The sequence below is a fragment of the Lactuca sativa genome, chromosome 8 (genome assembly GCF_002870075.4).
Source record: "Lactuca sativa cultivar Salinas chromosome 8, Lsat_Salinas_v11, whole genome shotgun sequence".
NCBI lineage: Eukaryota > Viridiplantae > Streptophyta > Magnoliopsida > Asterales > Asteraceae > Lactuca > Lactuca sativa.
The window spans coordinates 65,514,893-65,527,595 of record NC_056630.2 but is presented as its reverse complement, the minus strand read 5'-3'; the positions used below and the strand labels follow the sequence as shown (position 1 = coordinate 65,527,595).

The 12,703-nt window shown below is 37.8% G+C and overlaps 1 protein-coding gene across 1 annotated transcript; it reads left to right on the top strand.

Annotated features, from left to right (window-relative positions):
* The first annotated feature begins 9,567 nt into the window (after positions 1–9,567).
* LOC111899314 (kirola) lies at positions 9,568–10,508 on the top strand. The gene is made up of 2 exons (XM_023895168.3): positions 9,568–9,811; positions 10,058–10,508. Exons 1-2 carry the CDS (start codon positions 9,625–9,627, stop codon positions 10,324–10,326), a joined length of 456 nt encoding a protein of 151 aa, XP_023750936.1. The 5' UTR covers positions 9,568–9,624; the 3' UTR covers positions 10,327–10,508.
* The last annotated feature ends 2,195 nt before the right edge of the window (positions 10,509–12,703 follow it).

Here is a 12,703-nt window from a genome sequence, read left to right as displayed (position 1 = left end):
GTTTGAATATAAGGCAAAGGAGGTGGTTGGACGTGCTGAAGGACTATGACTGTGAGATCCTTTATCATCCAGGGAAGGCCAACGTGGTGGCCGACGCCCTAAGCCGCAAGGTGCCGGCGGCCCCTATCAGGGATCTGTGTATGAGGATGACAGTGATCACTCCACTGTTGGAGCGGATCAAGGAGGCTCAGATGGAGGGCCTCAAGGAGGAGAGGCAGAAGTGTGAAAGGATAGTAGGCCGAGTAGCTTCATTTGAGTACGACAGTCGGGGTTTGTTGACGCTTCATGGTAGGGTATGGGTACCGTACTGGGGTGGGGTATGGCAGGTATTGATGGACGAGGCTCATAAGTCTCGATTTTCTATCCACCCAGGAGCGACAAAGATGTACCGGGATCTTCGACCCGATTATTGGTGGCCCTGCATGAAGCGGGACGTCGCCTGGTACGTCGAGAGATGCCTGACCTGCCGGAAGGTCAAGGCGGAGCACCAGAGACCTCACGACAGGATGCAGCCGTTAGACATTCCCGTGTGGAAATGGGAGGACATTACCATGGATTTCGTCACCAAGCTTCCCCGGACCGCACGAGGAGTGGACTCGATATGGGTAGTAGTGGATCGGTTGACGAAGAGTGCCCATTTTATCCCGATTCAGGAGAGTATATCGGCGGAAAGGTTAGCCGATATCTATGTGCGTGAGATCGTGGCACGCCATGGAGTGCCGATATCAGTGGTGTCTGACCGAGATGTCCGTTTCACATCCAGATTTTGGAAGCGATTCCACGACGAGATGGGTACTCGTCTCCATTTCAGCACCGCTTTCCACCCTCAGACAGACGGGCAGAGCGAGAGGACGATTCAGACTCTAGAGGATATGCTCAGGGCATGCGTTCTAGATTTCGGTGGCAGTTGGGATACGTACCTTCCGTTAGCGGAGTTCTCGTATAACAACAGTTACCATGCGAGCATTGACCGACCTCCCTTTGAGATGCTGTATGGGAGGAAGTGTAGGACCCCGATTTGTTGGGGCGAGGTCGGTCAGCGAGTCATTGGGAGCACAGAGGTGGTGCTCAAGACGACTGAGTTGATCCAGCGGGTCCGTAGTAGACTGCAAACTGCTCAGAGTCGGCAGAAGAGCTACGCCGATAGGAGGCGTTCGGACTTGGAGTTCCAGGTGGGAGATATGGTCCTTCTGAAGGTCTCACCTTAGAAGGGTGTCATCAGGTTCCGGAAGAGGGGCAAGTTGGGCCCCAGATTTATTGGTCCTTTCAGGGTTTCGGCCCGGGTGGGTCGGGTTGCTTATCGGTTAGATCTTCCTGAAGAGCTTAGTCAGATCCACAACACTTTCCATGTGTCTCAGTTGAGGAAGTGTTTGGTGGATGAATCAGCAGTCGTTCCCCTAGAGGATATTCAGGTTGATAGTAGCCTGAATTATATTGAGAGACCGGTCGCGATTTTGGACCGGAAGGCCAAGACCTTGAGGAACAAGGAAATTCAGTTAGTAAAGGTGCAGTGGCAGCACCGGAAGGGGTCTGAGTGGACGTGGGAGGCTGAGGAGGAGATGAGAGAGCACTACCCAGAGTTATTTGCAGATCCAGCCGTAGCAGACTTCGAGGATGAAGTCTGAGTCAAGTGGGGGAGAATTGTAACGACCCGTTCCTGGTATGTTAATTTATTGGTAATTGTTGTGAGTTTTGCAAAAGGAACTCGGCGAGTTCATAGCCTGACTCGCCGAGTGGGGTCGCGGCTGAGAGCACGCGTGAGCCGGGGACTCGGCGAGTCCATATCCTGGACTCGGCGAGTCCATCCGTCTGGATGAAACCCTAAATCCACGGGTTGCCCACTATTTAAACCATCTTATAGCCCCATTCTCGCCTCCCTCACCCTGAGAACACAGTGAGAAAACCCTAATCCTTCCTTGAGAGCCTATAAGTGATTTGGTGCCATTTTGTGAAGGTGTGAAGAAGGAGAAGAAGAAAGAAGCAAGGAATCGAGTTGTAGTGCAAAGATCCAAGGGCAAATCTGAGTTTATTGAGGTATTTTCGGAGTTCCCTTCTTGTTATATGTTTTAATCTTCCATTAGAGCTCTTCTAAGAGCTATTTGATGTTGTTCAAAGCCTTATGTTTGCATGAATGTCTTAATAAGTCGAAATACCTTTGGATCTGAGTGTTGGGGTGTTGTAGAGCCCAGATCTACTGTCTTTTTGGAGTTACTTTGCATAATAATCATAGATCTACCCATTTTATGCATCTTTTAGCCTTATTTCCCTTATTCATGAGGTTGTGCACGTAAAGTTGGAAACTTTACGTGGTAAATCAGCTTATTGGACTCAGATCTATCAATTGTATGTGTTGGATTCAAACAAGATCGAGTAAAAATCAGTTGCATGGCGGCAACTCGGCGAGTCGGGAAGAACTACTCGGCGAGTTGGGTCGCGGGTTCCCGAGTCCTTCATTTTGAGCATCGTCGAGTGAATCCAGTAAGTTAGAGAGTAGACTCAGCGAGTTGAGGGTAGACTCAGTGATGGAGGGACTCGGCGAGTTGTTCATACAACTCGGCGAGTCCAAGGCAATCTTCTTAGGATCATGAACAACTCGTCGAGTTTGTTCATACGGCTCGGCGAGTCGGATGAAGATTGTCTGAGTTCTTGGATCAAGAGGGTACTCGTCGAGTCGATGCCACACTCGACGAGTAGCAGCATGTAGAACTGAGAGGTGAGAGTAGGACTCGGCGAGTTGGGTGGCCCAACTCGGCGAGTCAGCCCCAAAAGTAAGTTGACTTTGACCAAGGGTAAAAGAGTCATTTTACCCCAAGTGCAGTGTTTAGTATTTGATTGAGTGTGTTCATGGGCTTGTAGCCGAGGAGATTCAGGAGCAGCAGCCGGTAGCTTTCAGACATACACACTCAGCCGCCAGTTTACGAGGTGAGTTTCCTTTCAGTAGGAACGGGTCTAAGGCCACAATGCCGGCCCGTTTAGCTAGCAGTAGTATCCGGATGTTATCCGATGCAGTAGTTAGCATGTTTGATGCCTTCGTGGCTCAGACAAGATTATGTGTGTTCATGTTAGTGATATGTTATGCTATGATCAGTTAGCTTCGGACTTCGGTCCGATGTCAGCTTCGGACTTCGGTTCGATGTAGGGGACAAGGTCCCAGTCAGCTTCGGACTTCGGTCCGATGTCAGCTTCGGACTTCGGTTCGATGTAGGGGACAAGGTCCCAGTCAGCTTCGGACTTCGGTCCGATGTCAGCTTCGGACTTCGGTTCGATGTAGGGGACAAGGTCCCAGTTAGCTTCGGACTTCGGTCCGATGTCAGCTTCGGACTTCGGTTCGATGTAGGGGACAAGGTCCCAGTCAGCTTCGGACTTCGGTCCGATGTCAGCTTCGGACTTCGGTTCGATGTAGGGGACAAGGTCCCAGTCAGCTTCGGACTTCGGTCCGATGTCAGCTTCGGACTTCGGTTCGATGTAGGGGATAAGGTCCCAGTCAGTCAGCTTCGGACTTCGGTCCGATGGAGGGGGCAAGGCCCCGTATGTGCTTGATATATTATTGTATGGTATGTGGTAATTTGGGGGAGCTCACTAAGCTTCGTGCTTACAGTTTCAGTTTGGGTTTCAGGTACTTCCGCTTGTAGAGGGAAGAGCTCGGGATGATGGCATCGCACACACCACCGCTTCAGCTTTTATCCTGGGAGATGATTTGGTTCTTGATTTCTATATGACATGGATATGATACAGCTTTCCGCACAATGTTTTCATTATTATTTTGAGATACATCATGCATGGTTTATGATATGACACTCAGATTATGGTTTTTTGGTTATGTTGAAAACGAAATTTTTGGGTCGTATTTTTGGGTCGTTTCAAGTACGTAGCGTCACCATACTGAAAATACACCATAAAAGTCATCAGAATACTCATTATAATTCAAGGGATCTCACACGCTACAATTTCCTTAGATTCATCTCAGCCTTCCTTGATTCGAGTACGGATCCTATGCTTTCAGTAGTACGGGCCTATACTACCTTCAACATCTATCCATACTTTCCTCAAGAACTGCCTTGACTCCACCAAGTCCCTTTCACTACTACTGCTTTCCGCGCAAATCTTATCCTAGGCTTGCCCTAGGGTAATCTCCGACCCACTCTCCACCATCAGTTGCATAAGAATTCTCTGCTACCTTTTCCTAACTAGCTAGCGAATATCATCACATATTACTAAGACCAAATAATTCTTGAATAAGAGGTCTCTCCCTACGACGGTTAGATTCAAAGAAGAGCTGCAAAATAAGGCTAAACCTAACCTTCTGAAATTATTTAGTCCTCGTAATATGTAACTTAACGTATTCGTTTACTAGTTAGTTAAAGATAGCTAGAACTCCTAAAAGAACAAAGCAAGCAGCATTTGGGCATCGAATAAACAAAACCAAACATATCCTAATCAGACCATCATATCACTGACTAATTAGTACTAGCTTGCAGTTCAATAAGCTCATATAGTAGGCATACGAGGCATCCTTCCTAGATCCTTAGCCCTAATCTAGTATGCAGTTCTCATAATCACAATTCATATCATAACATAAATGTGTACGGGTAATTTGGGAGAACTTACTTGAGCTCGGTTGATTGCATGCACCACACCCTTTTCTCTTTTCAAAATCCTTTTTTGTAAAAAAAAATGGTTTTCTTTGAAAATTTTCATACAAAGTCCTCAGTTTGAGTTCAGACACACTCGATGAATCCCTCACACCAAGAATCTGATACCGACTTGAAACATCCCAAAAATCACGACCAAAAATTTCATTTTTAAATCATTAAATAAACCATAGTTATTAAAATCATCTTATCAAAACAGAAACCATAGTATCTCAAAATATCATAATCGGTATATCCATATCAAAACACATGTCAAATATATCAGAGTAACATCCTAAGCTAAACATCATGGTGTGTGTAATGCAGTCATCCCGAGCTCTTCCCTTTCCTACTAGAAGTACCTGAAACCAAAATTAAAAACTATAAGCACGAAACTTAGCGAGTCTCCCCAAAATACCACATACCATACACATAACATGCAAATAGGAGATACAGGCCCCGCCCACACTCAAAGAGATACGGGCATCACCCACACTCGGATAACGGGCCCCGCCCTAAGAAGTATGGTCCCCACACATGCTTAATGAGATAGGGGCCTCATTCACACTTATCTATCTAAGATATACATGCCCCGCCCACACTTGGCTATCTAGGAGTTACGGGCCCTGCCCACACTTAGCTAACTAAGAGCACATACAAATATCACACAGATAACAAGTATAACCAAATCTACCAATCCATTCCATATACATACTCAAATAATGCTAAGATACGGGCGCTTCCCACACTTAGCTACTAATCAGCACACATAACGCATACGGGCCGACATTGGTGCCTTCGTCCAGTTCAATCCAGGAGGAAACCCACCTCAAATTACGGATGATAGTTGAAACGTCTCTGTCCGAAATCAGCTCTACTCACTCCCTGAACCAAAGTAACCCCTTAGATACCATTTCATGCTCATAACCCTTTAGGGTCAACTATAGTCAAAGTCAAGTCTACGTCAAAGTCAAAGTCAACGCTCCGAGTTGACTCAACTCTTCAAGTTTACTCCCAACTCACCGAGTTCCCATAAATCACAGAATCATGAAATCGCGATCCAACTCGTCGATTTTTCCTCCAACTCGCCAAGTTCTTCCTACTTAACAGAATCGTGACTTTCCCAGTACAACTTGTCGAGTTCCCTTGTGGACTCGTCAAGTTCCTTCCTTTTCAACAAAAACAGGAACTTTCCAAACCAAATCGCTGAGTTCCCTGATGGACTTGTCGAGTTCATCAGTTTGTCAACCCTTCATATTGTATTAAGCCTTTATTCTTCAAATCCAAGTCTTATATTCCAGATCTAGACTGGAAAAGCCTCTAGAAAGGTAATGTTTCCAACTTTACCTATTAGTACCTTTCCTAAATGGATTAAGCACAAACCCTAACCCAAAAAGGTCAAGGTCTTAATCCGAACACCATCGAAACAAAAAGGTAGACCATGAGATCATAGATCTGGACTCTAGGGACTAAATGATCACGTAAAGTCTTAAATGATCTACAAACCCCTTCTTGTATCTTCAAGCTTCTCCTTCTTCCAATGGATTCAAAACACACACTAAAACACTTGAAATAACTCACAAACATTCACAATAGCATTAGGGTTTCGAGATTTAGGGTTTAGGACGTGGAGGCTGGAAATGAGGCCAACATGAAAGGTTTAAGGTATTTAAATAGGGTGCAAACCCCTGAAATTTGGGTTTCATCTCTACCAGCCTACTCGTTGAGTTGAGGCCTCCCAACTCGTCGAGTAGGTTACTTAAATTATGCAGCCCTTATGATCTGTACTCGACGAGTTTGGGGCTCGCAACTCGTCGAGTTGCTCTATAAACTAGAATAAATTTAAGTTAAATACGTACCAGAAACTAGGCGTTATATATAGAGTCACAAAAATCTGTTTTTCCTCCCTTTATTCATCTTTCTTGAAAATCATGTATCAAGTGTTGTTCTTGTAATGTTTGTTGCTGCAATGAAGTGTAAACTAAAGGGCCTGATTTCCAAAAAAAAATGTCACATCATCTTGTTCATCACACTCATCATCTCTCGTTAGTAAGATAAGTGTTCATAATCTTCTCCTCGTGTTCATTACACTCTTTTCATGAACTAAAAACGATAACCATGAAATCTAGAGATAAATCTAAAACAACCAGTTAATTTTTGAGCAAATTTGATTTTGAAATCCATAATTTACTAAATAAAGATAAAATCTTATACTTGAAAATACCCGTATAATTTATTAGACCAAAATTTCTATGAAAAAACTAAATTACATTTTATAAAAAATTTCATATATTTAAGGTGAATGTTTACTATAGCTGGTTTTCCATGACTTTTATTAAAGCTACATCGCTGATATAACTCGTGATAAATTCTTTATGATCTTGTTACGTTATTTATTACTAACATATAATTTTAATTTGTATAATTAACATGTCATCCATCACCACCTAACAAGCATTTTGATTATTTTGGTTTTCGATTTTGTTAGTAGATCGTAAAACAACAACATATAAACTAACTTCCAAATTGAAAATGAAAAACAATAAAAATAAAATATTCATATTTCAAATAAAAATAAAAACTCTAATATGAAAACATAAATAAATAATAAAAGATTAAAATGAACAAACAAATCAAATGAAAACCACTATAATAATATATTTGGTTAAAATGCCTATAAAAAAATTATTTCACAAATCATAATCTTTAAATTAGAGTTTTATGTGTCTTCAAGTCCATATTTCCTCGTCTTATTTTTAAAACCTATTAATTTAATCTACATTTGAAAGACTTTTAAGTAAGATTAAAAAGTTTTAGTATCAAAATAATGTTTAATACAATCATAAAAAACCATTTGATATGTAGTAATTAAGAGATAAGTTAAAAATTATGAGTTTTAAATAGATATGATTTTTTATATCTATTATAATAAAATAATAGATATATAGATATAAATATGAATTTGGTAAATTGATTAAAAAATACATATTCTTAGAAAGGCTCGTTTTTACCTAAAACTTTATCCATGGTAATCGATGTAACAAGTGTATAAGAATAACATATTAGGTCCACATAAGAATCACTTCATCAAATAATACTTCAACAACGAAAGCAACTTATAAGTGGTCTTAATAATACTTTTACGAATATGCTCCAAAGGTATGTATATGTACAAAATATTTTTTATTCCAAGCAAATTGACATAAGTAGCATATTTTTTATTGGAGGTAAATGGCCAAACATTTCCGAATCTAACTGGCCATAGAAATCGACTTTGTTAATTGTCATATCCAAAGGGTTCAAAAGAAAAAAAAAAAAAAAAAAAAAAAAAAAAAAAAAAAAAAAGGTGTAGGTAAATGACTAAATGTAAATGCTCGTACTTACAATCTATGTTCAAAGCTAATGAACTTTTTACTGATAAGTATGACGTCCATCCTAGAACACAGACTGCAATATGGCAAACAAAGGTTGCACGTAAGCCAATTTTAAGTTGATTCTTATGCCAAACCAGTTCTTTTAAACCATCACGACTTAATATATGCAAATACACTTTCCGACTACTTCTGTATGTAGTATATTTTAAGAAGCTCTATATATAATTTAATTTATGAAAATTTATGTTTATCTAAAAGGCCTAGTTGATATTCCAACCTTAAAGCAGTTCCAACTTCGTTGTAAACTATAAATTTCTAACAATGCACTATTAAAATCCCAATCATAATGCCGCTCGAATGGAATACTTCTGTGAAATGGTCAAGGGGATTGCTTTCTATGGGTGGTGTTATGGTGGAAGAAGAGGACTGATGTTGTATATGCTGTAGTTCAAGATGAAGAGATGTATAAGAGAATTAGAAGAACGACCAAAGAGCTTATAGCCAACGGTATCAAGTGGTGTTCTCTCTTTCTATCTTTGAGGTCGAAGGTTCAAGTCTCGTTGTAGACCTACGTGGAATTATGAATAATTTAGGAGTAGATTTTATATGATGTTCAGAAAAGAACGAGTAATTAACTGGTATATTTAGTTTTCAAATAATGTTCAGATAATGACATGTATTCTCAAACTAATTATGTGTGAATATTTATAACATTGGGTTTATTTTGTATATGTGTTATTGTAGTTTTTTGTAAAGATTTTATGCAGGAGGACTAGTTTTGACATATTATTCATTTATGTGCACTACGACTTACTTTGTGAGAAAGTCATTAGAAGAAAAGGTGTTGGTTTTATCCATTAATAACTTGGGTGGAGTTTACCCGGTTCGTATTCGATAGTTTGCCCCGAAGTATAGTTTCTCTGTGTGAGTATGTTTCAAGCTAACACACTTCATTTTTTGTCACACACACTTAGATATTTTTCTATGTAACATTTAGATTTTTTCTAGTGTTTGTTCGTAGTCTTTGTTCTTCTGATGCTTCATTTCTAGATTAGTTTGAGTGTATATTAGTTAGTGAGGATTCTTGTATTGAGAGTTTGAGTGAATTTGTAGTGAGGTTGATGTGTAAGTTCGTTCAAAACCAACTGGTTCTTTATGAATACAAATTGTTGATGTTGTGAAGTTTTATGTTCTTTATCATTTCGTGTTTCTTTTGATGGTATTAGAGCCGATTTCTAGCCTATTTCTGGTTGTTAAAGTTGAAAAGAATATGAATCTTGGTTAAAGTTGAAACGAATATGAATATTAGTTAAAGTTTACCCTAATAGAAAAAAGATAACATGAAGTTGAAACGAATATGAATCTTGGTTAAAGTTTACCTTAAAGAAAAGATAACATGAAGTTACCTCATGTTATTTTTTATTTTATTTTTATTTAATTATTATTATTATTATTATTATTATTATTATTATTATTTGCATATTAGTTATATATAAATCAATATCAATAAAAAGAAATGATGCATGTCAACCATTACTACTATAAAAAGGCTGATGGCATCTGTATATTGCACTTATCTTTTTTCAAAACACAAGTGGTTTCTTTGGAATACCTAAGAGATGGCTCAAACAGTAAATCTTATTGGACAGGTAGAGATAACTTCAGGTGGAGATGTGTTGCATGATCTTTTGAGGTTCAAACCAAATGATATTCCTCCCATGTGCTCTAATAAGATGTATCGCTGTGACTTGCTTAGTGGTCAAAGAGGTGATGTTGGATCCACCATTTGCTGGAACTTTACCAATGGTAAGTGTTTAGGCTAAATTTATTTTTTTGCATTGTTTTTTTTTATCGTTTATCCTACTTTCAGGCTAGATTATACTCAAAAGAAGTAAATTTAACATAATCATAGCTAAAAACAATCACTCTAATTTACCATCAATTTTCTGTTTGAATCAACATAATCAATAACCAATCGTTGTTGACATGAATCATTGAATATTATTCACCCCTACCATTCCATTTTAACTCTTCTTTTTGCATGGAAAAAAGATGGGAAACCGCAAGCTTCAAAACAAATAATTGAAGCAGTAGACGAGAAAAACCACAAAATCGTGTTCAAGGTAATTGGAGGAGAATTAGTTGAGATATACAAGACCTTCACAATAATATTTCATGTTGAAGAAAAAGGTGGTAAAAAATTTGCCATTTACACCTATGCGTTTGAGAAGCCAGATGAAGATGTACCCTATCCAACTTCGCTGATGGACTTTATGACTACTATTCTCAAAGAGATGGACGAGAATGCCAGCCGTAAATAGACCCCTAAGTCCTTAAGCATATGAAGGAATGTACGCAGTTACACATGTGTGCCTTTAGCTAATAAAAATATGAAGTATTTAATAAATAAAAGTTTGGCATGGATGGCTGCTTCTCGCATGTTAATTTGTTGTATTCGAGGCTTGAAACTACTCTAATGATATCATATTCATGTACTAGTTCATATTTCGTTCCTTTTTTTTGGTTGTGGTGGAGTTGCCATAAAAACCTTCAAATTTGCAAAAATATTCTATTTTATCATAAATCTACTTTTTCGTTCATTAATTAGGTGTGAGACTTATTACATGAGTTTATTAAAAATAAAAATTTAATATCAATATATAAACATGAAATATTTTATAAAATAATACTTTACATAACAGAATGTAATTATTATCAAATTAATAAGATGATTTTATTTCCTTATAGAACCCATTACAATTTTATGGAATTTTATTTTAAAAAAATAGAAATCCTTAAAAAAATGACAAGTGGAAAATAAATTTCTAAAACTCTCACAAAATGACAAGTGTCAAAATGAAAGAGAAGATCATGTGGCAAAAAAATCTTCACTTAGTTCTAAAACTATTGGTAGTAAAGTGTAACTTTAAAAATGGCATAAGGGTATAACAGTAATTGAAACGTTAGGTTAATCCTATATTTTCTCATTCCCACTCTTATTTCCATTGTCATATCCTCTATCTCTCTCTCTCTCTCTCTCTCTCTCTCTCTCTCTCTCTCTCTCTACCTAGGGTTGAAACAGTTGACCGCCTCCATCAATTGCACACCACGATATATTCATCTCTTAGCCTACCTTCATCGTACCTTCGATTTTCGTAGCCCTAATCGGACTTGCAAGTAGATTTCCAATCAGCCTCCTGCAACTCGATCTCAATCGGTCTCCTACAACCCGATTCATGGAAAACCGAGAGGGAGGTATGTACCTGGTTCAGATCGCAATCGATTCATGGAAAACCGAGAGGGAGGTGTGTACCTGGTTCAGATCGCAATCGGATATCCGTCTTGAAAGATACAAGAAGATGAAATCATTCCACCTTTCTCTTTCAAACTAGCTATTGTTTCCAGATTTGGGACTCAGATTCATCATTGCCAAAGACAGGTGAAATCCTTCCTTCTTTTGTTCACTTATTTCATTTCAATTGTAGCATCAATTGTTTGTCATTTGGTTTAGTTTGATGGTTGGAGTGGTTTAACCAATTAAACTTGCCTTTGGATGATTCAGGGATGAATTTGGACATCCTGTATTTCTGCAAGACAATTAAATAGAGATTGTATTAACCTTTTGTTTACTTATTTTATTGTAAAACAATCTAAAGTTCTTAATTTATAATCTCACACGCAGATTATTGTTTCCCGAACTCAGATTCATCATTTCTGAAGATGAAATCATTCCACCTTTCTCTTAAGGTTGCAATTGGACATCCATCTTAAATGACACGGGAAGATGAAATTGTTCTTCTTTCGATCAGAATACATTTCAAGCTGCTCTGAGACTTAGGCTTCCTTTAATTTCAAAAGATGGTGAGGTTCATAAGGAAGAAATAGAGAAATGTTTTTCTGAAGATGTACAGGGATTAATGGATGAAAGGTTTCAAATTCAGATTTATGAAGGTTTTTGCATGTTCTGGTAAATAAGGGTATTGTACTTGTTTATGATAGACTATGTATTTATTTATGAATAGCAGTGTATTTATCTGTGAATTGTTGTATGTATTTATGAATTGTAGTGTATTCATATGAATGAGTGTATTTATTTATGATTAGAGGTATTCATTTTATGATAGAATGTGTATTAATTTATGAATAACAGTGTATTCGTTTGTGAATAGCAGTGTATTAATGTGTAAATGATTTTATTTATTTATGAATAGTAGTGTATTCATGTGAATGAGTGTGTTTATTCATGTGAATGAATTATTTCTAATTTGATGTGCATTCATTTGTGATTAGAGTAGTATTAGGTTTTTTGAAGAAACATTTCGTTTGTGGATACAAGTGTATCGATTTGAGATGAGATTTCTACTCATTTCTTTGAATAACAAAAACGTAAAATAGGAGAAAAAATAATTTTTTTAAGATTTTAAATAAATTTGACTAAAAACATTTTTTATATATCATTAATAAAAAAAATAAAAAAATTGAATATTTCTTTGTTTTTTGCTAACTGATCCTAAATTTAAGGGAATTTTATTGAATTTTAATTTATTTTAATTTAATTAAAATATACAATTACTAATATGCTCTTATATATTGATTGGTCCAGAACCGTTCTCGTGCTCTCAACCTTTTAGGTGTTCTCATTTGATCCTCTCCATATATATATATATATATATATATATATATATATATATATATATA